The sequence below is a fragment of the Microtus oregoni genome, unplaced genomic scaffold (assembly GCF_018167655.1).
Source record: "Microtus oregoni isolate MIOR12 unplaced genomic scaffold, Mior012 000053F_ref0000044, whole genome shotgun sequence".
NCBI classification, from domain to species: domain Eukaryota; kingdom Metazoa; phylum Chordata; class Mammalia; order Rodentia; family Cricetidae; genus Microtus; species Microtus oregoni.
Window position 1 is genome coordinate 11,722,014 of NW_024543829.1, and position 27,116 is coordinate 11,749,129.

The 27,116-nt window shown below is 40.8% G+C and overlaps 1 protein-coding gene across 2 annotated transcripts in view; it reads left to right on the top strand.

The window, feature by feature from the left end:
• The window catches only part of Stk3 (serine/threonine kinase 3), a 205,671-nt gene that overhangs the window by 96,358 nt on the left and 82,197 nt on the right, over positions 1-27,116 (top strand). For both annotated transcript variants that reach the window (XM_041637754.1, XM_041637753.1), the window contains 2 exons: positions 15,519-15,656; positions 24,427-24,552. In XM_041637754.1, the coding sequence (XP_041493688.1) occupies positions 15,519-15,656; positions 24,427-24,552 (264 nt within the window). The remainder of the gene's footprint in view (positions 1-15,518; positions 15,657-24,426; positions 24,553-27,116) is intronic.

Consider the following 27,116-nt stretch of genomic DNA (forward strand, 5'->3'; position numbering starts at 1 on the left):
TTGCATTAAGTTGTGAATTTATTTCCTCTTAATCATAGTTAATATTGTCTAAAACAGAAAAGTACTATTGGGAATTTGGCGTATCATTTTCTTTACCCTGAGTAACATTGAAGCGTATTTTCTAAGGCCATTTTGTTAGTTTTTGATACTCTATATTACACTCTGTTTCATAGAGAAAATAACTCCATTTGCCAAGGGTTAGCAGATCTAAAGAATTCAAATCTCATTTTAAATAATGTGTTTTTTTTTAAAAGAAAGACTTAACTGGATGGTCAGCCTTGAAAAAAGTATATACAATTAATGTTTTTCTAGGCTGAGCAGGTTAGTTTTAGGAATATATATGCATATAAAGATATACATATCACAACAATTAATGAAAAAAGGCTATGAATTTGAAAGAGTAAGGAGGCTGTTTGGGGGTGTTTCCAGGGAAGAAATGGAAAGAGGAAATGATATAATCTCAAAAATAAAAGCAACAATAATTAAAAAGATTTATATGATCTGAAGAGAAATCAGAATATGTATTTTCAATTTTTAATTATATGACCTTGATTTAATTATTAAGTTTTACTTTGAAGGTATCACGCTATAATAGAGCCATAGTGTCTGTGATTTATACCCTTATTTTACATCACTGCAGGGTAAAGTACAAAAACTGTTAGCCAGTTAAATATTACTTTGATCCTTAATTTAGCTTGTTTTTTTCTTTCAATATGTATTGAAATATTTCTCTCATTTGTTGTGTGTATCGAGGGAGGGAGAAGGGAAGAAGGTAGAAAGGAGGGAGGGGGAGAAGGAAGGAGGGAGGGAATGAGAATATATGGGTATATATGTGGTAGTCAGGGGCCACCTTGAATGTCAGCATTAAGGCTCCTTCCACTTCTTGTTTTAGACAGGGTTCCTCCTTGCCTGGGCCTTTCTAAGTAGGTTAGGCTGGCTTTCTGGTACATTCCAGCTGTCTGCTTCTCTACACCAGTCATCTCGCCATTACTGGAACTGCAGGAATACTTCCTCATGCCAGTCTTTCTAGGTGTATTCTGAACTTCCGTCTTCATGCTTGTGATGCAAGTACTGTGCTGGCTGAACCCTCTCTGTAGCACCCCATCTCTTTAGGTATTTCCCTCCCCTACTAGATTGTGCGTTTTCAGAGAACATGTACTGACTGGTCCCAGTCCTAATTTTCTAAAACACCATCATCCTTGGTGTCTAAGGCAGGGTCTGCCATGAAACACACTCAAATATTAACTAGAAATATCAAAAGGAATGAAATTGATTTAAATTAGTATTTAAAAATCTATGATCTAATACTGTTTAAGTACTGAATAATCCAATGAATGTTTGTATAGTATTTGCAGTGGTAGAAGCCTATCTGGGCTTTTTGTTTTGTTTTTGTTTGTTTTGAGACAAGTTTTTTCTGTGTAACAGTCTTGGCTATCTTGCAATTTGCTTTGTTTTCCAGACTGACCTCGAACTCACTGAGATTCCCCCTGCCTCTAACTCTCCAGTGCTGGGATTAAAAGTGTGCGCCACCACCACCTGGCTTCCTGGATGTTTAACTTATTTGTTGTATCACTTAAACAAAGGTAACTTCTATGTATGTGATTTTGTTTTCTTGCATGATAAAATGAGTTAATACAGTCTGTCATGAAAAGTTACTAAGTTAAATAAGATAGTGCATGTAAAGTTCTTCAGGAGAATACCCCACACATGCAGATTTTTTCCTTTATTATTTTAAAAGTTTTTTGGAACCATAGGAAATGTATAGATTTATTGGAGGTATATGATTTGATATTGAGAATACATGTTGAGAGATAAGTAATTAGATAATGGCCTAGGCAAAGGCTCTCTAAGCTGGTAGGACATTTGTGCTTCAGAAGTTGTGGAGAAAGGCTGGGGTGCAGCTCCACACCCTGGAAAGCTGCCTGGTGAGCAGGGGAAGGACTGTGAGCCGACAGGCAGGCTGCTTGGTCAGCAGGTGTCACACAGCACTGTGTTTGCCCTCTCTGCGTGGGAACTGATGCGGCATTTAATAATGTATGGAAATCACGACAGAGGCAATAGCTGTTATTGCATTATTGGTAGCAATTGTGGACAATTCTTTCTGACTGTATACCACATACCAGGGTTTTTATATTAATCTCAGTTCAATGGCTATTATTCTAAAAATGTGCTTTCCAGCAGCCTCTGGGAACTTGCCAGAATGTGAGTTCATGAAGCTCATCTCTGGCCTCTTGACCTGAAATCTCAGGGTGAATTTGGCAGTCTGCAGTGTAACAGGAAAATTCTGTTGCATTTTAAAAATTTAAGAGCTGTTCTTCTGTGTACGTCTATATACTGTCGAGAAAACATGCTTTCTCATGCTTTAATAGTGTTACTGTTAATTATCTGTTATTTAAAGATATATTAAGCATAGTTTAGTAAGTTTCTGATCAGCAAACTCCAATATTCTGTACGGTTCTCTGTATAGCTGTGTAGAAGGCACAGTAACCTGATGATTTTGGAGCTAGGCTATCTGGGTTCAGTTTCCAACTCTGTCCTGTATTTGCAGAGTATGTAGGAGACAATTAATATAAAAATAGAGAAATAATTCCTCATAGAATTCTGGTGGAAATGAAAAAGAATGATTCCTCTTAGGGTATTTAGTACACTGCCTGCCGTATAAATCATGCTATCTAATCTAGACAGTCATTGCTGTGTCTATATATGTGTCTAAATGTACATTAGAAACAATTTAGAAGTGCCCTGAAGAATGTTCACCATTAGAGCTTTCAGATCAGTGCTTATCTGGGGGCCTTCAGTGTGCTCTTCTTCCTCTGTGTGTTGGCGGAGTGCTACCCCTTCCCGCTGACTTTGTCCTTTCCTTTTCCATGGACCTCACAGACTCAGGTGCCTCTTACTGAGGAGACTCTGCTTTTTCCACCAGAAGCTGGTCACAGAATATCTCTTTGCTATTCGTACCTCTTTTGACTTCTTTGATATTTCCATTTCTTGATTCCCTCTAGTCCGCTGTAGCTATCAGTCTTGAGATGTAGACTAATTTTTAATTATGTGTTTAGATAATTATCTTTTCTCTACTGTTGAGTCTAATATTTGTACATTTGTTTTAATCTTTGTATTTTCTCTCATTTGTTTTGTATTGTCTCTCATACAACCAAATCTAGAAATTACCTTTCTTCTAATCTTCCACTTTTATTAGTTGCTGTGTCCTGTTGACATTGCCTTCCTGCCCAGCCCCTACAGCCAGAGGTGCTTCAGATTTCCATTACGTAACCGTTATTATCTGTATTACTTCCTTAAGATTTCTCTGTTTCCAGACTTCAGCCTTCATGTTTTCCCTGTGTATTTCTGCTTCCGTCTCCTAACTGATGCACTGGTCCTTCATCCCATTCCTTTCCCGGAGTCACCTTCCATGCCGCTGCCAGACTGATCATCCTGAATCAAAACACAGATCATCTTATTCCCCTGACCCCTCCACCCTATTAAAATCCAATTTTTAAAATTTGTGACTAGTTTAATAGTCAAACTTTAGGGGTGTTACAAAGGCCTTTGGCTGTGAATCCCTTTTGTTTAGGTGCCCTCTTCTTTCTTTTAGCCAGGTTTTGTTTTAAAGTAGGTGCTTTTAGGTTTTTATCTTTGCCCTCTCTTCTCAGTGTTACCTTGTTACCTACATTTTCTTCCATCTCTCTTCGAAGCAGTTCCCACTGAAAACATTCTGAGCTTTCTTACCACCCTGTAAATCCCAAGCTCAGGCATTTTATTATATTTGAGTGACTTCTGTATCTAATTATAAATTTATTGGCAACAACAGGTACAACACTTAGTCTGTGTTTTTATTGTGGAAAGGTATAGTGCAGTGCTTTGTGATAGACAGGTACTAAATAAGTAAATAAATTCATATAAAGTTTGGAGTATTTTGGGTGTTTTTGTACTTTTTATAACTTGGAAGGCAGACATGTCTGTGTCATTTTTTGAGTGCTACCTGAGCATAGCAACCATTGTTTTCATGAGAGCAGCTGCAGCTTCTTGTAAGAGACCCCTGGGACCTGGCCTGGTGACTGTTGGCGCTCCTTCTTAGGAGGAGGGGGTGGGTAGGCCACTGGACACTGCCTGAGATTCTGTTCACTCCTTCCTGTGCCTCTCAGCCACTATCTGTTCTGCCCCAGCTGCACAGGGTACTGGGAGACCCTAGAGCGGCTGTGGACAGTGAACGGTAAGAAGGGGGCAGGTCTCCACCTGTTCAGCTGTGAGGGAAGTGGACATACCCTGTGCGGTGAGAATTTCTGATAGTCATGCTTCTGTGCATAACCCTTTGCATGCTCCATAAGTAAGCACAATAAACTCATTGGCTTCCCAAGTTGGACTTTGATGCATCTACTGAAGTTTATGGTGGCTGACCTATAAGGAGCAGGCACTCAGTTATTCATACCTCTGCAGGGAAAGACATTTGCAACAGTGGTGTAGGTCAGTAAATGTGGTAGTGCACACCTGTAGCTCCAGCATGGGGGAAGTGGAGGCTGGAGGACTGGAGTTCAAGGCTAGTTTAGCTGCACAGCATAGTCTGAAGCCAACTGTGGCATGCACACATGCACGCACACACACACACACGCGCATACATGCACACACACACACACACACATTTATATATGATGAAACTTGAAGGAAAGAGGAGCATTATCTGCTTCATCATTAACATTAGCAGCTTGAGTGCCGCCCTGTTCAGCCCTGAATGAATGAAATCAAAAGAAAGGGACTCGCGTTACAATTTTCTTTTTTTCTCTGAAAAAAAAAATGGTTCTTTTATCCATTTTATACTCATAGTTCATCATATTTTATTTTTGGTGTAGTTCAGTTTTGAGAAACAAAATGGAAATTCTTTAGGTTAGCATCTGAAATGCTAATTTTGAACTTTACTATGGCACTTGTCCAAGAGAATCTGTTAAAAATTTTCCTCTAGGTCAAATCTAAGTTGAGAAGAATGAGGTAACTTTAATATGAACCCAGATTGTAATACAGTCTTTCTCTCCAGTGAGTTGCCAAACTCACTATTCCATTTGTGTTTGGAGTTGGGGAAGCTGAGTTAATATGGATGTTTGCCAATGATAGCAAATCCTGGCAAGAGAGTCTTGTTCCCTGTGCTTAATTATGTGGTTTTAGTCTAGCGTCTTTTACATATTTGTTGGTACTTACTAGTCTTTCAAGGTGAGTTTACTTGTTTGCCAGTGTCATCTATACTTTGTTCTTCCCGAAGTTAATCATTTGCTGACAAGTCTCCTGTCTTCCTAAGAAAGCCAGCTAAAATTGTGTGTGTGTTGTTTGCTGTATATATATGTTGTGTGTGTACATCATACATGTTTTATTTAGCTATCCAGTTCCATCTCTTTGAGAGGTTTTACAGATTATCTTTTATTATCGGTGCCATCACAAAGGTTAAGATGTAGGCATGGTAACCCATCACGTGTTTATTCATTCGTCTTTCCAGTACTAGGTAGCAAACTCAGAGCACTGCGTGCTCGGCAAACAGTTCCCTATTGAGGTGTATTCCCAAACCTATCTCATTTGTGAGTGCTTTTCTCACAGCGTTTTAGGCACTGAGACATAGCAATGAGTGAAACAAGAGTTCAGTCTTTTAAAAGGTACTTATGTGACAGGAGAGAGGATACGTTGTATATGCACGTATTTAAAAATGATATCAGGTATCGATAGTGTAAGAGGCACACATAATGACAACTGTGTTTGTGATATGTCCACACAGGAGGGTTGAGAAAGGTTATTTGATAAGTTGGCTGTTAGAGTTAGTACTGATAAAGGAGGAAAATAAATGAACCATGCAGATCTTTGAGCGAATGTGTCCTTTAGAAGAAACTAAATGCTGTATTTGGTATAAGGAACAGCAAGGAGGCTCAGATGACTGTATCTGGGTAAGATGCAAGAGGAGTGGGAGGTGAGGAAGCTGGGTAGCAGAGGACCAGAACACTGGGGCGTGAAGCCATCGGAGGGTCTTACGCAGAGGAATGTTGTGTTTTGATGTTGGATTTTTATTGAGTAGGGTTAGTAGCTGTACAAGGGTGAAATCAGGGAATATAAGCAATGGAGATGTTGCTTCTTCAGTGTTTCAGGCAGGAGATGGTGGGGGCATATTGTGAAGTGTGTGCTCTGCCGTGATCCTTTCTTAAGAAAGATACCCACCCTGAAAGTGTTTTAGCTCAGGTTGTCTTTTTCCACTTCCTTTTTTATTTTATTTATTTATTATTATTATTATCTTTAATTTTCAAGACAAGGTTTCTGTTTGTAGCCCTGGCTGTTCTAGAGCTCATTCTGTAGACCAGGCTGACCTCAAACTCAGAGATCCCCTGGCCTCTGCCATCTGAGTACTGGGATTAAAGGTGTGTGTCATTCTAACAGGAAGTTAACTAATATCTATTAGAAACACCTCTGGCAGGCTCGTGGATATGAGCCAGGATTTTCAGGCTTATAGGAGTTAGCTTCCTCAAGCTACCCCATTTCCTCCTTAGTCCCCTGCCTGAACAAACTGTTCAGGCTCATCCAGGAATAATGCTCTTAAATTAGTTAATGTTCTGAGCCTCTGTGAGTTTCTGAGGTGTGTTGCACACATACCACAAGAGCTCTTTTTTCCCTCACAGCTATGAAATAAGACAATATCCCTCACATTATCCCCTTCCGTCTTGCCTGAACACTTGCCAATGATGCATTTGGAGCTACAGTGAAAATAGCTGTTATCCATCCCTTTGTGGGACGGTGTGATGTGGTCTGCCTCTCTGTCACTGAACTGGGCTGGACTCCACAGTGGGAAGGGAGATGTGCCGCACAGGGATGCACGGGTGTAAAGGAGACAAAGATGGAGCTTGACCTTTTTGGAAGGGTAGCCAGCACTGAGCCGGTGTTCAGAGGCTGGAAGAGATGGGGCTGGAGAGAGAAAAGGGAAGTTAAAGGGTGGGCGTGAAAGTGTAAAGGAAATTCTGCCTCCCCCACTGTCAAGGATCAAGAATGAGGTCTGCAGAGGCAGGCGGATCTCTGTGAGTTCGAGACCAGCCTGGTCTACAAGAGCTAGTTCCAGGACAGGCTCCAAAACCACAGAGAAACCCTGTCTCGAAAAACAAAAAAAAAAAAAAAAAGTCTGTGGCCACCATTTTATTCAGTACAAGGTAGGAAATTCTGGTCAGGACAAAAGAAGCAAAGACATACAGTGGAAAGGAAACAGTGGAACTGTTCTTCATCCAGAATTCCACAGATCTGCACATGCATGAAGACATGCACACAGAATGTAGAGGATGCAAGTACGCATGCTAAAATCCATGTCAGTTCTCTGTCCTTAGCCACTAATGCATGGGTATCAATGATAGAAACACAGTAGCACTTTACTGGCACTTAAAATAACTATTTTATGCATAAACTTTACAACCCATTTTGATTTTTTTTTCCACTTCAATTTTGATAGAATTTTAGCAGTTGTTTTGTTCTTTGAAATAACTCTTTCCTCAGGGTTTTCATTTACTTTTCTACTTTAAATTTCATATCAGGCTTGGCAGCAAGTGCCCTTATCTGTTGAGCCGTCTTGTGGGCTCCTTAACTGATTTGTTTTCTCATCATTACCTGAAGGCTCTCCTGTTTCTGCTGTCACACTTCTGCTAACCCTGCTCACTTCTCGTCACTTACACTGTTGTCTTCCTGATTTATGGTGGGATAAGTAATTGTTAGTTGAATACTGGACATAAAAATGTTTTTGATCTCCGAGTCTTATGCACACTCTATGCTAGGTATGCTTTGCTCCAGCTGGGAACCAGTAGAATTTGAACTCCCGTCCCTACCCAGCTTTTCTCGTCACCCAGTGGCAGGAGTGGCTCTGCGTTGCTACTGGGTGGACTCAGTTCCTGCTCCCCACACAGACTCCATTGCTTGGTGACAGTGTAAAAGTCTTGGTGGTTCTGTTGACCTTCTCAGTCGGTAGGACAAGGGCAGATGGTTACTACTCAGCTCAGGTGTTAGTCCAAGCTCCTGTGGTCTCCATGACAACGCTGGATGGCGCGATGTGCACAGAGGGCTGAAGGTCTTCTGGTCACTGTGGCAGAGGTCCTGTGCTGTTGTTTTGTAAAGTTGCATAAAGGTGGGAGTGTGGATTGTCCTCTCAGTCTCTGGATGCGTAGGATAGGGCTGTGGGTCCTTGCCATCCAAGCATTCCAGCTGCCTAGCGACCTATAAGTCAAACTGTAAAATACAGTGAAATACAAATGTATGTATAACATAGGCATGCAAATATCTGTTTTCTGTTCAGGTAGCCTGCCGCTGAGATAGTGAACTTTTGTAATTCTCAATTTCCTCTGCTTATGGATCCTGCCTGCAAAACTGGAATGTTTCCCGAGTTTGCTCAGTACAGAGGGGTTTGGAGTGGGTGCTGTGGCTTCATACTCTTACTGTGAAAAACACTGACTACAAAAATGGCTGATGAGAACCCAAGGACAATGGCACGGGGTTTTGAACCTACGTAATGTGCTGGTTTTGTGGGAGCCTAGCGAGTTTGGATGTTCACCTTCCTAGAAATGGACGGAGGGGGGAGGACCTAGGACTTACCACAGGGCAGGGAACCCTGACTGCTCTTTGGGCTGGAGAGGGAGGGGGAGAGGAGTGGGGGGAGGGGGAGAAGGGTGGGAGGAGTGGGAGGAGGGGGAGGGAAAGGGGAGGCTGGGAGGAGGAGGAAATTTGTTTTTTTTTTCTCCTTTTCTCAATAAAAAAAAAGTTAAAAAAAAAAAAGTTTCTCAGGTGATTCTGACTCGTAGCCAATGTTGAGAACTCATGACCCAGGCTTTGGAATTGCATAGTTGCTTGTGGTTCATGAGATGTTTTAAAGAAGAATACAGAGTTAGATATTGCTACATGGTTTAAGAAAAAAAATACTGTTTTCTCTATATTTTTCCTAAGGTAGAGTCCAAAGCGCCCCTAAAGTGAGACTGAGGAGTTCCGAGGGGCGGGCTGTTTTCCTCTTCTGCCCTTGCCTAGATTCCTGCAGTTTGCTGTTCCTTTAGTTTGTAGACTTCTACGTGTATCTTTTTTTGTTACTCACTTTTACATTTTCAGAGGTTCCACTTTATTCTTCATATAATTTTCATTATTAAGTAATTTTAGTTTTTTATCCTAATTTACATTGACTTTCTATTGATAGTGTTTTGGTAAATTTTATAGATGCGTTATACTGCTCTTGGACCAAGGTCTCATTTATTGTATGGCAGTCGTGTATCTAGGACTAGTTTGTGTTTTATTTAATTCAGTCTCAGGAGCTGGCCGACCCTCACACGCTCAGTTTCAGTGCAGCTCATTGGTCAGTGTGGGGTCACAGGCCTTTGAAAGCACCCTCGTAAATTCTACCAAATCCGGCCAGAGGTTGAGTGATAGCTTGCTTACAATTGGTCCAGTGTTTTCATATTTGCTGTTTTGATAACTTGTTTAACTAATATACCTTCTATAATACTCAGGCTCTGTACTTTGGTGTTAAGTTGTGACACTTTTTTTTTAATTTGTCAGGATGATTTTATGCCAAATGATAACTTTGAGAGTGGAGCTTCTGTTCCTAGGTGATAATTCTGGTTCCTGGAGTCTTTGCCCATGCGGTCACTTTGCTGCGATGACCGTTCTACATCCTTCCACGGGAGCCTGTACCTTTCCCTTCTGGATCATGCTCTTCATACTAAGACCTCAGCCTGCATGTCGTGGAACCCGCTCACTTCCCAAGGGCTGCACTAGGCTGGTGTTTACAGGAGATAACTCTTGCTCGGGAGACTGGGGAGTGATGGGAGCAGTGGAACCGTTAGTCTAGGAGGGGCTGAGACTCACAGCGCCCAGGTCGCATTGTTTTCCCTGTGACCCGCTGTGGGAAAGGGAAGCCTGATGGTAGGTGTGGGTTCAGCTTCACTGTGGACCGACTGCGTTGGTGAAATGAAAGCAGATATTATGTTTCCTTCCGCTTTCTGGTCTGTCTGTAATACTTTATAGTTTTGATCTTGTCCTAGAAACTTGCCAGGTGATGCAGAGGCTGTAATGACGAAGACCCATTTGTTTCTCTGATCTTCTGGTCACATCGTGTGATAGGTGATGAATCTTTCTGTCTCATTTTCACACGACTTGGATTTGCCTTAAAGTAAAGGCGTTTGCCTCCAGGTTGTCCTGCGTTTCCGGTGTTTTCTATAATTTAAAAATTAGACCTAAAGTAGCGTGACTTCAGAGTAGATACTAGAGGCTATAGGACTAATGGTAACGTACAAGAGCAATTAGTTTGTGGAAAAGGACTAGAAGTCTTTCTTCACTTGAGCTTCATCTGAGGAACAGTCCTAAGCCAAACACGGGGAGAAGTGCTCGGCCAGTGAGAATGTCTAAGAAAGGACAGGTGCCCCCGGCTGGCTCTGGAGCTTTGTCTGCTCTCAGCGCTAGCCCACTCGGAGTCCGTGTAGTTCTTTCCCTCTTTAAAATAAACCAGTTCTGTCTCTGTCACTACCCTGGTGTGTTGCTGTCTTGGCACAGAAGAGCCAAAATCAGGTGTCCTCTGAAGCCCTCTCTGGGTAGGTACCAAGCACGTCTTTTCCGTCCCCCTTTCTTCTCTCTTCCTCTTCCAGATCCAATGACAAGAGTAAGCTTGCTTTCCTCCACATTCCTGGCTTTCTTCTTGTTCTCTGACCCCTGTACCCAACCGAAAGGTATAACTTTCTTTCTATCTCTGTCTTCCTGGATATTTGGATTTTCATTTTATCTTCCCTGGTGGTTTGCTCTTAGACAATAGTAAAAATTTCCCTAAGATTCCTTTTGAGACTAGAGAACCTGCCTTTCCACAGTATCTGGGACTGTCCAGCAGAGTGTTCTTGATGATAAGTTAGTAGCCTCTGTCCACAAGTAGCCAGAATTCCATTGCACTCTTTTCTCTAGGCTACATTCCAGGCCTGCAGACGGGTGTTGCTGCCCTTGTGAGTGACTGTGGGAGTTCCTCTAACTCGAGCTGGACCGATTGTGAGTTTACTGGTGTTCGCTGCCCTGGTGAATGAGTGGAAATTCCTCTAACTCGAGCTGGAACAGTTGTGGGTTTCTAGTCCCAGTGCTTTACTCAGTGTGCACCATAGGAGCTGCTGAGCGGGAGTGAGGTTTGCTTCTTCCCTTTCCACACTTGCATTTGCATTTTCTTTCAAACTAGCACAGTAATGTTTGCATGGCTAGAACTTTACACCTGGACTGTTAACATCTTTTGTACACAAAGATCTAGCTCCAACCGTCTCACTTGTATGAAAAGAAAACACTGATGTTGTAGTTAGCAGGCCTGTGTTTCCCATCGAGGTCCAGTTTTAGCTTCATTTATTGTTTGTTGTTACCCGTGTGCTTTGTTTACTCTTGCACGTAGCTCTGTTGTTCTTTGTAGTTCCCCTCCCCTCATTTGCTGACTTGTGCTCTTGTATCTGCAAGGCTCTGTTAGCCTGGCTGCTCCTGCACATCCACAGATGAGCTGCCTTCGGGTGTTGATTCCTTATGCAGAGGTTGTGAGTCCAGGCGGGACAGCTCGGTGAAGCCTTTTCTACAACCCGAGCTCTACTGGGGTAGAAGATAATTAGATCTTTTGAAGCACATTTATTTTTTTTTTTACTTCTTGAGAATACTTGTGATCAGGGAAATTAAAAACAAAGCAAAAAATACCCCTTAATGATAGGTTCAGAATGTAGTTAAGTAATATATTGTGTAGAAACAAGCACAGGATAATCATATAATTTATTGTACTAACATTCTTCAATCAAATGGTGTTAGAGATAAGATAAATTATATGGCTCTAATGTGTGTCTGCTATTTGGTTGGTGGCAGGGATGTCTAAGGCTGGCCACCAATTATCAACACTTTCTATAGCAAGGGCTTATGACTCATCAACTTATACAAACCCTAGAGACCCTTAAGAGGATCCTCAAGGTTGGTTGAACCCAGTAAAGACTGAGAAAATCTACTAGCCTGCTATTGGTTTTCTAAAAAGTTAAAGACAGAAACGAAAGATATAGTGGTTTTCTTGGAGACATTTTGAGAGACTTATTTATTTGAATTGTATGCTCAGTGTTCATGCTTACTTAGTGCTTGTTTGTAAGTATGATGTGACATTTATATTCCCTTTATGGTGTACTGGGTAAATAAGAGTTAGAGTTAAGCTTTTTATCCTTGGGTTTCTAATAGCTACTGCCAGGTGAGCCTTAAATGTTAAGATTATCTGATGATAAGGGTGCAGCTTATTGGCTCAAAGTTCAAAGGAGAGCATTGGCTTCAAGGACATAAATCACTGGGCTGTTATCTCTAATTTGTAACAGAACAGCATGGAGGGACGTTTATCTAGACAATCTAGTATCTACCTGCAGTTGGAGGCTGAAGTCAGCTCTGTGGGCTTAGGCCTTTGAACCATTCTGCAAGAAGAGGTTCAGATTTACCATTTTCCATGGTCAGAGGAACATGGACAGGTGATTCGGTGTCCTTTCTGAAGCTGCTGTTTATTTTGTCCAATCTTGAAGATTCCCTGGAGTCTAATATAACTATGGAGTCATCAGAGATGAATCCAGTTATTGAGAGACAGAATTTCATGTGTTTGTTTAGTATGTTTATTAATTTTTCTCTCCAAGTTGTGAGTTCTATGGGTTCCAGATAGTATTTTAGAATTTGTAACATCAAATCTTACAAAGTCACATACTTAAAGGGACTATTAGGTAAAGTAGATGATTGAGTGACCAAGTGAAAAAGCCTTGCAAAGAAAACATGTAAACGCCCTGGTTTAAATCAGCCTAAGGCCGAGAGACCCTTACCTTATAGGTGGAAGCCCAGGGCTATTGCATGGCCAGTGACCTGTGAGTTTATAAATTCTGTCAGCGTCAGCTAACTAAATAGAAAACGACCTTATAAGTATTTGATTTTGTGTGCTTGTTTGGCTTTGCAATATTAATATTGGCTATTCTGTTTTTGAGGAATAATCCCAGGTGTAATGGGATATAATACGTAAGAATGTTCACATCCGTTAAAGGATAGGCCTTTTTATTTTTAGGTTGATTTAATTTATTTTATCTTTATGAACATTTTGCCTGCCTGTATGTCTGTGCATCATGTACACGTCTGGCGCCATGGAGGTCCCAGGACTAGAGTCTCCATCAGCTGGGAGCCTCCATGTGGGTGCTGGGGATTTTACACGGGTCCTCTGCAAGTATTAAATCCCGAGCCTTTTCTGTAGTCCCAGCTTTACTGTTTCCAAGGACATGGTTCTGTTGAACCTGCCCGCTCTCCTTCCCCACGCCTCTCTCCAGCAGCTGTCCCTTGAGCTGGAAGTACTGCATCTTGGTGGTTGGATTTGGCTTTTCCTAATGATTAGTGACTAATGTCTTCCATGTGCTTACTAGCATTTTTGTTTCTTCTTTGCAACAATGTTTATTTAGTGCTTTACCTATTTTTAAATTGAGTTGTATATATTTTTGAGGATTGAGCTGTAGGGATCTTTGATGCCTTCTAGCTTTCATTTCTTCTATGTACTTCTCTACTCTGGGTTGCCTTTTTGCTTTTGTGATTGTGTCTTTGACACGGAAGCATTGAGTTTCTAGGAAGTTCACCTTCCTTATTTTTTCTTTTATTGCCTGAACTTTTGTTCCATACAAGAAGTCATTGCCATGGCCCTTTCCTCATATGTCTCCTTCTTACAGTTTTATGGTTTTAGCTCTCGGGGCTAAGTCCTTGATAATTTTGAATTTCATTGTAGCGTGAACTTCGTTTCTTTCACATATGCATAGCCTGTCTCCCTGATGCTGCTTGCTGAGAAGACTTGGTGTCAGTATTCTTTCTCTCATGCTTGGTTGAATGGGCTTCAGTTTGTTAATGGTCACAGTTGTGACTGCAGTGAGTCTAAGCAATCTTTTCTGCCAGCTGCTGCCTTATGAAGTTCTAAGCCTTTCTGTGCTTTCTTCTCCACTGAGAAATTCTTGGCAGGTTTGTTTGCTGACAGTAGCATCACCATTTGTCGTGTCTTATATCTTCTTAGTATTTTTTTTAAGATTTAATAATCATATTTGCCCGCTGAAACTTAAAAACATCATGGTGCTTTTCTGATGTTTTAAATGACAGCCCTGTTTGTAAATCTGAAGTTTCATTTTAACACTTCTCTAAATTTAGGTTATAATTCTGTAAAATTAAAGGATTGAACTAAATATCCTGTTGTATATCTTTTAGTATGAATGATTTCAAAACATTTATATATGCCTTTTTGCCAGTTAATAACAATTCAGTGCACAGTAGAAGCTCTGTCTTGTGCAAGGAATACATTAAAACTGACACATAGAACATGTGATCATGTAACTCTATAGCTGTTATCGTTTCTTCATGTGTGGACAGAAGTTTTGCCATGAATATTTTTAATTCTCTTTTAATAACAAAATCCTTAGTTTCTAAAAGTTATAATTTTTAGTATTATTACATCTGTCTTTTTATGCATAAAGCATAAATTGCTTAATATACATAAAAGTTGCATCTGACAGGAGAGACCAATCTACACAGAGCGAAAGGTGTGGGGTGCATTCTTAAAGGGAAAGACTTTCCAGACCTAGAAAGTGAGAATTTTAGGGTGCTGCTTGTTTGTGTCTCTCTGTGTAAGAGGCCCAGGATTGTATGCTGTATGTACATATTTATGGTTGTTATTAAAATCTCATCTATTGTGTTAATTGTATAATTATATAAATTTATTTATAATTATAATTTAATTATATAAATTGACATATTAAGTATGAGTAATTTTTACCTGTTCTAATTCATTTTATTTCACAAAATTTTTGTTACTGCAATTTGCCTTTTGTGTTTTTATAGCATGTAGGAATAAAAGTTATTATTTATTGTGTGTATTATACTTTTGTTTCCTTGGTTTTGTTTTCTAGCATGGAACTTGGAAGCAATGGTTAAGAGACCGAGAGAAGGAGACGTTTTATAGCTTTTTAATTTTGAACTATCTGAATACATTATCATAGATATTGAATATTTAGCACTTAGCCTATTTCTGATTAATTGAAGTGTTATATTTTAAACCCTTTTCATTTAGTATTCAATCCAGTATTCAAGTCATAGTAATTTTATTTATGCTGAAGTAATTTGGTAAGAGATGCAGATTAGATTACTGCTGGCGCTTTAGAACTGAAATAGGAAGTAAGTCTGGCACACAGTAGCAAGGTTTGGAGACATATCTTTGATAGGAATATCTTTGGTAAAAGGGATATAAATGCACCTTCTTTGGAGATAGATTCAAAAATCACAAATAAAATAAATGATGTGCTCAGTGAGCTGCGGTTCAGGTAGAAGGGTCTGGTGGGAAATGATTGCATTAGCGGCAGATGGACTTGGCTCCCAATTGCAATCTTGTGGGGATTCCTGTACTTGTACTTATTTTTTAGATTTAGACTCTGGCAAGATAGAAAGCTGCTTCTCCGGTTGTCCTCCTGTGTGCTTACCGTGTCCTTTGCATGTTTCATCTCCATTAGGCTATTTTTATGATTCCCACAAACCCGCCACCAACATTCAGGAAGCCTGAACTTTGGTCTGATGACTTCACCGATTTTGTTAAAAAGTGCTTAGTGAAGAGTCCTGAGCAGAGAGCCACCGCAACACAGCTGTTACAGGTCAGTGCCGACACGGAGGGACTTCTGGTGGCTTCTGGGTGCTGACAGCCAGGGCTGCAGTCTCGTGACTGCCCTCGAAGATCTGAAACCTGAATTGGGACGCATGTGTTCAGCTCTTCTGCATTTCTCTTTGTCTCCCATCTGTTCCCAGTTCATTTTCTTACTGTTCCCATTCTCTCCTCTCTTGAGTTCTTATCTCTATAGGTTTTATTTCCCAGGCTTTTCCATGACTCAGCCTTTCTCGGACTTTTTGTTCCTCTCTAATATATGTAATATATGTAAATCCAAGGTCCCTGAATGCCTTGAAAAGATTTCATGTTATAAGTGCTAGCTACAAGTTTACCTAAGTGAAGTTTTAGTATCCCTACTATAAATAAACTTTGTATCCAGAACATCAAGAGGCTTTTTAAAAATCTTAGGAAATTTAAAGCAAAAAGAAATAACTTAATACTTGTAATTAATAAGTTTTTAGAACTTTTTTCCCTCAACAGAATTGCCTCTGAACTCTCAACTGATAAGTGTGCCTCACAGTGTGTCTCTCATGAACAAATCTAATAATTTTCAGATGCTTCTTACTGTTAAATGATAAAAGAATTCAAACGGCAGTCCCTAAGCTACTACTAAACATAAAATAACCCGACTAAAGGCTCGTGAAGCTCTGTAGTGCTTAGGAAGATCATACAGGGCTTACTCTTCATCAAAATCAGTATTTCTGTGCCTATTTTTAAAAATCTGTATATTCTTTGTTCCAGCAATTTCATTTTAACAGTTTATTATGAAACATTAACCATGTATAAAATCATATATGAATATGGTCCATCAAGAGGAGTTATTAGGAAATGCGTGTGTGCACACACACACCAATGCCATAAAGAAAACTTTCAGTGTCTTCTTGGGCAGGTCATTGCAAGGGTAAGAGGCAGGAATGGGATGCAGATTTATTTGAGTTTTGAGTTATGTTCAAGTATTATTTTTTAAAATTTAATTAGTTAATGATTAAGATGACAAGTTTGGGTCAGTGAGATGCTCTCAGCATTAAGACACTAGCTGGCGAATCGGGCAGCCGTGGTGGGAGGAGAGAACAGATCACCCAGTTTCTTCTCCCTCCTCCCTGTGCTGCTGTCTCTCTCAACAGACAAGTGTAGTTTAAAAATGAAAGGAAGAGGGCCCTGAGACCACATGGTGGAAAGAGAAGACCAACTCGCACAACACACTAAATAAAAACATAATAAAATATTTTTAAACTAAAAAATTGAGAAACAGTAAATTTATGTGAGATTTATTTTTCCATGATAAAAATTGAAAAAGCAGTTGATCAAAGCGTTTATTTTGAAAGAGTATTAACTTTCCACGAAAATGTTAAGCAAGCGAATCAAGAGCTTCTTGGTATCATTGTCTCAATGAACATGTGAATGATTCAACACAAAAGAGACAACAGGAAGGAAAGGTCTAAAAAGAGAGCAGAAAAAGTAAAACAATGTATCTGGGCACTGATGTCTTTTCTTTTAAGATAAACTTATTTGTTTCTAGCTTTCCCTTCTAGGGTAAAAAAAGAAAAGACTTTGTTTTTAAGTTAAGAAGGCTGGAAACACTTAAACTGTGTCAGTATAATTCCTTATTTTTGTGGCAAAGGGTATTATAGCCCAGTAGAATTAAATGACTCACTGAAGATGCCATAGTAAGCCCGTGATTATTCTAGATAGATTCCATTTGTTCTAGCCCTGTTCTTTTAAAGATATTTTAATTAGGTTTATTTATTGAGTCTGGGGTGGTCATACATGCAAGCCACAGCACACATGTGGAGGTCAGAATACAACTTGTGGGAGCTGGCTCTCTTGTACTCTGTAGGTTCCTGGTTTAAACTCGAGGTTTACCCACTAAAGCTGCATTGCCAGGCCTAAGCCCACGATGTATTCCTTCTGCCTTTCTCCAGGAATGGCATGGTGTCTGTGACTCGCTTTTGCCAGTTCCAGCGAGACGGAGGAACACCTTTCCCTTCCCGTGTGGCCCCATTATGCTGTAATCACCTCAAATATGTCCTCTTTGTAGTGGAGAGCCACATCAGTTCTATAATATTTGCTTTAAACGTAAAACATAATTGAGGAAACACACAAGAAGGAAAATTTACTGACTGACCCTGTTTTTGTTCTCCCGTTGTTAGTTTTCCTGATACCCAAGGTTCCTTCCACCATTTCCCTTTTTTACAGAAGTATTTTAACCACACTTTTAGAAGTTTGTGTGGTAATTCTTTTAGTAATATTATGGGTTGGCAGTTCATTGCCTCGCATCACATGAGAATACATAGTTAGGACCCCACGTGTTTCTGTCGGGGGAGGCCACAGGCCCCTCTCTGGGCTCCAGTTTCTTAGGGGGGATTGCATTTGGATAGTTTACTGCTTGCTGTCCAGTAGTTTTTGGGTTGGGGTTAGTGTAGCTTCTAGAACATGTTATTTTAAGCCCCTCTCCCAAATTATGAAAACTTTTTCAAATATGCTTTCACAGCCTCACCTTGTTTTTTATTTCTTGATGCAGCATCAGATCCTGTATCAGCCTGACAAACCCCCAGCCCAGAGGTTGTCACCTCCCACTTTACTGTATCCCCATCACCCCTCTTTATTGTATCCCCATCACCCCTCTTTACTGTATCCCCATCACCCCTCTTTACTGTATCCCCATCACCCCCTCTTTACTGTATCCCCATCACCCCTCTTTACTGTATCCCCATCATCACCCCCTCTTTACTGTAATCCCTATCACCCCTCTTTACTGTATCCCCATCACCCCCTTCCTGTATTCCCATCACCCCCTCTTTACTGTATCCATCACCCCCTCTTTACTGTAATTCCCATCACCCCCTCTTTACTGTATCCCCATCATTCCTTCTTTCACTTTTGAGACCATGGATTCTTTTCTGTCTTGATTTTTCTCACCAACCTATTGATCTAGTTATTCAGCTAGCAAAAGAAACCGCAAAGCCCGCTCCCACAGTGACACACTTCCACCAACAAGGAAGGCCACACCTCCTAATAGTACCACTCCCTTTGTGGGCCATTTTCTTTCAAACCACCACAATCATGCTGTTGGACTCTAGATTTGTCCCCCCATCTAACTAGGTAGCTAGTTAGCTTCTGTCTGTCAGTAATCTAATCTGTCTGTCTGTCTGTCTAACGTCTGCCTAACTTCATGGTAGAGACTGAAGGTGGCTAGACAAACACTCTAGCACCAAGCTATGCTTCTTGCCCTTTTGCTTCTTGTTAGTTGCTCACTGAGTTGTTTATTTGGACCTGAATTTACTGTGTAGTGCAGACAGCCTTGAACTTGTGATCCTCCTGCATCTGTTTCCCGAAGAACTGGAATTAGAGGTCTCTGCCACCAGTGCTGCGTTTTATTATTGTTGTTGTTGTTGTTGTTATTATCATTGTTCTCAGTTCTTGGGATCAAATTCAGCATTTCATAAATGTTAGCTGGGATTTTACTACAGATATCCACCTGGGTCCTCATTTAAATACAGTGTTACAGCGAGCATCCTCATTCTCTATTTCAGGGGGTAGAGGGTACCATCCTATTCCTTCCTTGGTCTCCTTTGACATTGCTGGAAGGGCTTGTTAGTTTTGCTGAGGATGAGGTCATGCTCTGATTGCTCCAGTGGCCTACACTGACACTGGCCTCACCATAGCGGAATAATGGTGACAGTTTAGGCCTCTCTCATCATGACCCTGATCCAACAGGGAGAGAGTGGTGATGCTTATTAGCACCTGGTAAAGATCTAAGCCCATGATTCACATGGTCTTTACTGACACTTTCCAGTTGAGGACAGAGTCCTTTGTGGGCATGAATCTCCACATTAGCAGTTGGTCTTTGCTGGTATCGTCTTAGAAAACCTGGACAGTTGAGGGGACAAAAGTCTAAATTCTTCACCATTTTGCCAGTGGAGGTCTTGCCATCGTGTTCTCTGTGATGTGTGCCCATAGTAGAAAGGCTGTGAACTAGATTATCTGTTTTCTGGCTGTGTGGCTTTAGACAACACTTTCTACAGGGGCAGAGGCTTTGCAGAGATGATGGAGGAAGGTCATTGGTTAAAAAAAATAAAGAAACTGCTTGGCTGGCCCTCATAGGTTAGAACACAGGTGGGTGGAGTAAACAGAACAGAATGCTGGGAGGAAGAGGAAGTGAGCTCAGACTCGAAGCTCTGCTCTATTCGAAGCTCTGCTCTCTGGAGCAGAGACGCCATGCTCCCCGCACCTGGGCAGACACACGCGATGAAGCTCCGACCCAGGATGGACGTAGGCTAGAATCTTCCTGGTAAGCGCACCAAGCGGTGCTAAGAAGATGATTAGAAATGGGCTAAATTAATATGTGAGAATTAGCCTAGAAGAGGCTAGATAGAAATGGGCCAAGCAGTGTTTAAATGAATACAGTTTGTGTGTTGTTATTTCGGGCATAAGCTAGCAGGCGGCCGGGGTGCTGGGGATACAGCCCCGCCGCTCCTATCACTACACAGAGAGTGATCATCGGTGCCTGTAGTGTATCAGAGTGGAGGGGATCTCATGGCTCCTCACCCCAGATCAGTAGGCAGAGGCACTCCTCTCCAGGGAGGAACTCAATAGTTTATCTAGCCCTGAGTGATCAGCATTAAACAGATATACGTATCTGAACAATACTCAGTGAACTAGCAGGTTGTATTTACAAGTGTGTTTGTGTGTATGTATGTTTGTGTGGACATGGTGACTTTCTGTGTAACACTCAGGCTATCCTTGAACTCACGATTCCACTGTGATTACAGGGATTACAGGTGCACCTCCATTCCTGGCCTGCCAGTTCCTCTTTGTTGGTTACAGTTGCATGTGAAGCAGTTACATAGAAATCAGGAATACAAGTGGAACTGGACAGGTGGAGATGCTTGAGGTTCTGCACATTTAGCTCTGAGCAGAACACTATTGTGAATGACAAAGTTAAGATGTACTTTGAAAGCGAGATATAACTATGGCTTCAAGTGTTGCCTCACTTTCCAGGAGATGATAGCCAAATATAGTCCAGGCTGAGATTTTTATATCTTTTTGAAGGCTATAATTCTATTGATTCCGTTTTTACAGCTCTGTTTACATGGGTTGAATGTTCCCCACCTAAGATGCTAGGGACCAGAACTGTTCAGATTTCTTTGTTTCAATTTGGATATGTATGTAACCTTTAAGTTGAACATTCCCAATCAAAGCATCTGAAATCCAAAGGGCTCCAGAATCTGAAATGTTTGACCATCCCTGTTGTTTAAATCTTCCTTCTATTCTGTCCTTTTTCTTTGACTAATATTTTGCTGCCACCCAATCTTTCTCATTTCCCATCAGATTTATTTCTTCTGTGTTTGGCAACTGCATCTTATACTCCAGGCTGTCAATGATCCTTACCTGTATCTCGCTACTGTTATTGAATTGCATTGCAAAATTATGGCATCAAATTTTCCTTATATTATATTCTGTTATTTGTTTATTAAAGCTGTTTTCAGGTAAAATCCAGGCTTTTCACCCTTTATGACTTTCTCCCCGTTGCCTGTCAGAATCCAAGTTCACAAAACACTGAAGCAGTGCTGCTGACTGGACTACACAGATCTTCCCACTAAGCTCTGCTCGTGCTTCTTCGTCTTTGCAGCTTTTTAAAAACTTTTTTGTATTCTTCATACTGTGAATATCTTGTCTTATGGGGCAGATAGTTGCTGTGGAAACTGAACCCAGGATCCAGGGTTTGCCACGATTCCCATTGACCATTGAGCCATATCCCCAGCTTGTTCTTCTGTTTCTGCATCTCTTTAATGTGGAGCTTGTGCTAAACCATCATGAATGTAACTACTATGTCATAATTAATTTTAAATTATGTATTTGTCTTTCTAACTTTAGGTGGTAAATTCCTAAAGGGCAATGAACTTTTTCTTTTTTCTCTTTTTGCCCCCTTTCTTCCATCCCGGGTGGTCCTTATCTTCTTTCCACACTCCCCCTTTTCTTGTAGTTGCTGAAAGTCATCACTGGTACCGTGTGGTGCAGAAAGAGAAGTCCATGCTAAGTACTGTATGGTTGCTGTGCCCAAGAAGTATACATAGCACGGGTATTCACAATCACAGAAATATAGTCACACAGTCCCAACCAGCTGAAAAAAAAAGGGATGGAGATCTAGAGGTTGCTCAACAGCTAGTGCAAGATACAGTCAACAGCTAGTGCAGAATACAGTCAGCAGCTGGTGCAGGGGACAGTCAACAGCTAGTACAGGGGACAGTCAACAGCTAGTACAGGGGACAGTCAACAGCTAGTGCAGGGGACAGTCAACAGCTAGTGCAGGGGACAGTCAACAGCTAGTACAGGGGACAGTCAACAGCTAGTGCAGGGGACAGTCAACAGCTAGTGCAGGATACAGTCAGCAGCTGGTACAGGGGACAGTCAACAGCTAGTACAGGGGACAGTCAACAGCTGGTGCAGGGGACAGTCAACAGCTAGTGCAGGGTACAGTCAACAGCTAGTACAGGGGACAGTCAACAGCTGGTGCAGGGGACAGTCAACAGCTAGTACAGGGGAAAGTCAACAGCTAGTGCAGGGGACAGTCAACAGCTAGTGCAGGGGACAGTCAACAGCTAGTACAGGGGACAGTCAACAGCTGGTGCAGGGGACAGTCAACAGCTAGTACAGGGGACAGTCAACAGCTAGTGCAGGATACAGTCAACAGCTAGTGCAGGGGACAGTCAACAGCTAGTGCAGGGGACAGTCAACAGCTAGTACAGGATACAGTCAGCAGCTAGTACAGGATACAGTCAACAGCTGGTGCAGGGGACAGTTAACAGTACAGGGGACAGTCAACAGCTAGTACAGGGGACAATCAACAGCTAGTGCAGGATACAGTCAACAGCTAGTGCAGGGGACAGTCAACAGCTAGTGCAGGGGACAGTCAACAGCTAGTGCAGGGGACAGTCAACAGCTAGTGCAGGGGACAGTCAACAGCTAGTGCAGGGGACAGTCAACATCTAGTGCAGGATACAGTCAACAACTAGTACAGGATACAGTCAACAGCTAGTACAGGATACAGTCAGCAGCTAGTACAGGATACAGTCAACAGCTAGTACAGGATACAGTCAACAGCTAGTACAGGATACAGTCAACAGCTAGTACAGGATACAGTCAGCAGCTAGTACAGGATACAGTCAACAGCTCGTGCAGGATACAGTCAACAGCTAGTGCAGGGGACAGTCAACAGCTAGTACAGGGTACAGTCAACAGCTAGTGCAGGGGACAGTCAACAGCTAGTGCAGGGGACAGTCAACAGCTGGTGCAGGGGACAGTCAACAGCTAGTGCAGGGGACTATAGAGCTGCTTGCGTGGATGATTAGACCTTTGTGTATTTGTTAATAGAGGATAATATTATCTGCTGATGAATTTAACTGTGATAAAGAATTAATTGTGAAATGATGGTAAGAGTTTTTCTTACTGTTTTTTTGATCTTTCTTTCTTTCTTTCTTTCTTTCTTTCTTTCGTTCGTTCTTCTAGATAGGGTTCTCTGTGTAGCTTTGGAGCCTGTCCTGGTACTCGCTCTGCTCGAACTCACAGAGATCCGCCTGTCTCTGCCTCCCAAGTGATGGAATTAAAGGCGTGTATCAGCATCACCCAGCGATAGTGTTTTCTTATTCAACAGTTTTATCAAGTAATTTGTTACCATGTTAAAGCCCTTTCCAAGTGTCTTTAATTTCTCCATCACTGGTTGTTTTTGTCTGAATGTATTTTTGTGTTCTATTAGTCTTTATTAAAATAATCAAAGTTGTTTTCTTCTGATCATATATACTGGCGAATAAATTATAGACATTGTGTTTTGATCCCGTGTATTTCCCTTCTGCTGTCTCTCATGCTCTTCTCCTCGAAGAACAGTTTAGTTCTACTCAAGGCTGATGGGGTGGCTTAGCTAGTACAGGCCCTTGCTGCCAGTATTGACGGCCTGACTTCCATCCTTGGGACCCACATGGTAGAAGGAAAGAGAGAGCTGACTCCACAAGTTGTTCCTGACCTCCACATATGTACTCACACACACCCATAGACACACATATGCACACACACAGACAGACATACAGACACACAGACACATACACACAATTTTCAAATGTAATTAAAAAGAGTTCAAGTCTGTTCTGATGGATTTCCTTTTGTTTATCAAAGTGCATGACTTATAAAATAATAGAGAACGTAGTCATTTCTTAGCTAGGTGAGGGTAGTAAGGACAGAGACAGCAGCCAACATGAGGCGGGAGTTGGGAAGTTACTTTTCTGTTTACCCTGTAAGTGACCTACTAACCTAAGACACAACAGAACAGGGGTTATGTAAAAGTCACAAGTTGCTTCCTTTTTTTTTTTTTTTTTTTTTGGCCATCAGTTACTAGGAGTAATTAAATTATTTGACAGTGCTAAAATAAGTTTATTTTTACCTATAATCATTAATCTGCTTTAAATATGTGAAAATTTTTATTACTTAATGCCCACTTTTCTTTCAACAAGTATATCTTAAAGGTCATTTAACTTTATTAATAGGAGTATATTTTTGTATATATGCTTAGATTTTTTTTAAAAAACAAGTGAACTCAAAAGTATTTTTTCTAAAGCAAACAAAATAGTATTTTCATAGTTGACATATTACTTGTAAATAAAATAATTATTGAATCCTATGATACTGGTTACCAGTTATGTTTTAATATTTGTTGACTATAATTGAGAAAAAATCTGAATATATACCATTTTACTTTGTCTTTATAGCATCCTTTTATCAAGAATGCAAAACCTGTGTCAATATTAAGAGACCTGATCACAGAGGCCATGGAAATCAAAGCCAAAAGGCACGAGGAGCAACAGCGAGAACTGGAAGAGGAAGAAGAAAATTCGGTTCGTAATTAGGCTCAGAAAGTTCATATTTTAGATCATCTGGGTCATTTTTAAGTAATTTTATTTTATTTCTTAAAAAAATTATTGATAGCACCTTCTAATCCATTACCTAAGTGATGAAATACTTAAACTGTTTCTTTGCTGTCCTTTTCTGACATTTTGAAACTCAGTGGTTAGTAGGGTATAAAGTTGGCACACAGGCCTCGATAGGAGCATTTACCTTGGGGTTGTGCAGTTTGTGTCTTACCCCCAGAACTTGCTCTTTCGTGACCACCAGTTCTGCTAGGAAAATAGTATGTGCTGATGAATATATGGAGGAATGGATCCTTTATTTGTTGAATGTAAGATGGATCACTCCGTGTAAAACAACTGGTAGTTTTATAAAATATTACATGCAGAATTAGATGATCTAGTTCTACTCCTGCATACAAACAGACGACCAATGTCCAACTATTTCAGCCAGAACTGTGAGGGTCAGACCTGGGCCCTGGCAACCCTCTCAAGGTGGAGTACTTGTTTCTGGAGGCCAGTTAGCAGGTGAGTGATCCTGCAAAGCAGAAAAAGGAGTTTTGATTCTGACTGACCACACTGGAAAGAAAAAGAGTTCCAGGAGGTACCTCCCTTCCCCAAGTCCATCTCCAGGTTTAAATAGAGGGCAAGAGCTGCTGTATCTAAGCAGGGTGGGTCAGGGTGTGGTCCCGCTCCTCTGTGTCTAAGTTAGGTCTAGAGTTGTCAGAGTCTCCTCCTCGCGGGAGATAAGTTCCTCTCCTGAAGTGAGTGAGATTCCTGGGGAAGTTCGTTTCTCCCAGAGATACACAGCTCCTGGTGTCTCTGGAAAACCAGTTTATCCTTAAAGTGGTGCTTTTGTTGTTCTATAAAAATCAGATATTTTTGCAATACTCATTTTTAAACACATCAACATAAAATTTGATAGCGTTTTTGCATAAAATTGTAGGTATACAGGACTTTCTTGTTCTTATTTAGAATATACTAATTTGTCTGCAATATTCAAGATGTAGCAGATACAATTTGTAGCTTACTAACTAGGGCACAGGTAATATTTCATTGCCATATATTTTATATTATATTATGTATAGTATAATATGCTTTATATTGTAAATAATATATAAATTAATATATAATTTAAACTAATCAACTGATTTTTTAAAAAAATATGTGTGTGTGAACTTGTGCTTGTGAGTGTGCACGTGTGTGCTCTTGTGCATTCTACTGAACTCGTGTTGGGGGGGGGGGCATTCAAGAACAATTGCCGTGGCAGAGGCAAGGAAGACAGAAGATAGTTTTGCAGGAATCTGTTCTCTCCTTCCACCGTGAGTCCTGGGAATGGAGCGTGGGTCATCAGGCTTGGCAGCATGTGTCTTTCCCCAAGTTGGTATGGTTTGAGCTATTATACAGGGTGTGTGTGTGTGTGTGTGTGTGTGTTCATAAGTATTGGAAGAGCTCACTATTTTTGGCAAAGTAACAAGACAACCATTCTATTCATGGTTCTTTGTGATCATTTAAAAGTGAAAAGAGCTGGGTGTTGGTGGTGCACGCCTTTAATCTCAGCACTGGGGAGGCAGAAGCAGGTGGATCTCTGCGAGTTCGAGGCCAGCCTGGTCTACAAGAGCTAGTGCCAGGACAGGCTCCAAAGCTACAGAGAAACGCTGTCCCGAAAAACAAACAAACAAAAAAGTGAAAAGTATGGTGGTAGCATGTTGACTTTGTGAAATTAGGTAAAGCATAGATTGTACCACCGAGAATTAGTAGGTAAAAACTTTGATAAGTAATTTATCACTGAAGTGCAGATATTTCCTTTGTCATATTGCTAACTTAACTAAAGCATAAGGAATTGAATGGATATAGAATTTTATATTAAGTGAGATGATGAACAAACTTACAAATAGTTCTTCATGTCAAGAGTTGCACAAATCTTTTTGTTTTTATGCATCTATCAGATTGGCTACTTCTGCTTTCAGCTAAATAGAAATGTTGTATTACTTCATATTAACTGAGAAAGGGCTGGTGTAGTTGTACTGAGACACTGGAAAAGCAATGGGAACATTCTGGTAGCTTCTTTATATCTGAACTCCAAACCTTTCAGCTGTAACAATCAACGTGTGTTTGGTCATGCATGCAGTACTCAAGTGCAGCCTTCATTTCTGTGTCATTATTAGCGTATGGTTTCCTTGGTGGTTATTGCTGCTGCTGCTTATCTGCTGCCCAAGACCCTGAACAGCGGCAGTGATCACCAGCAAACTCCATGTTTTAAAATGCATCGTACATGGCTGAGTGCATATGCATTAGTAGAGACTTTTATAAATGTAACTTAAACTTTAAAAAAATTACTTCTAAGAAAGTAGCATGAATTAGTAGGGTATATTTATATTTAAGATGAAATTGTTGACGGTAAGTTACAATCCCTTAAAACAGCATTGCTTGTTACTTCTGATTCCCCCCTGTAAGTATCTCATACTCTGAGCTAATCCCTCATGGTACACACAGAGCTGTGACAGTAAATCTTGTTTGCAAGTGTAAATGGTGTGACTGCATTCAAATGCTGT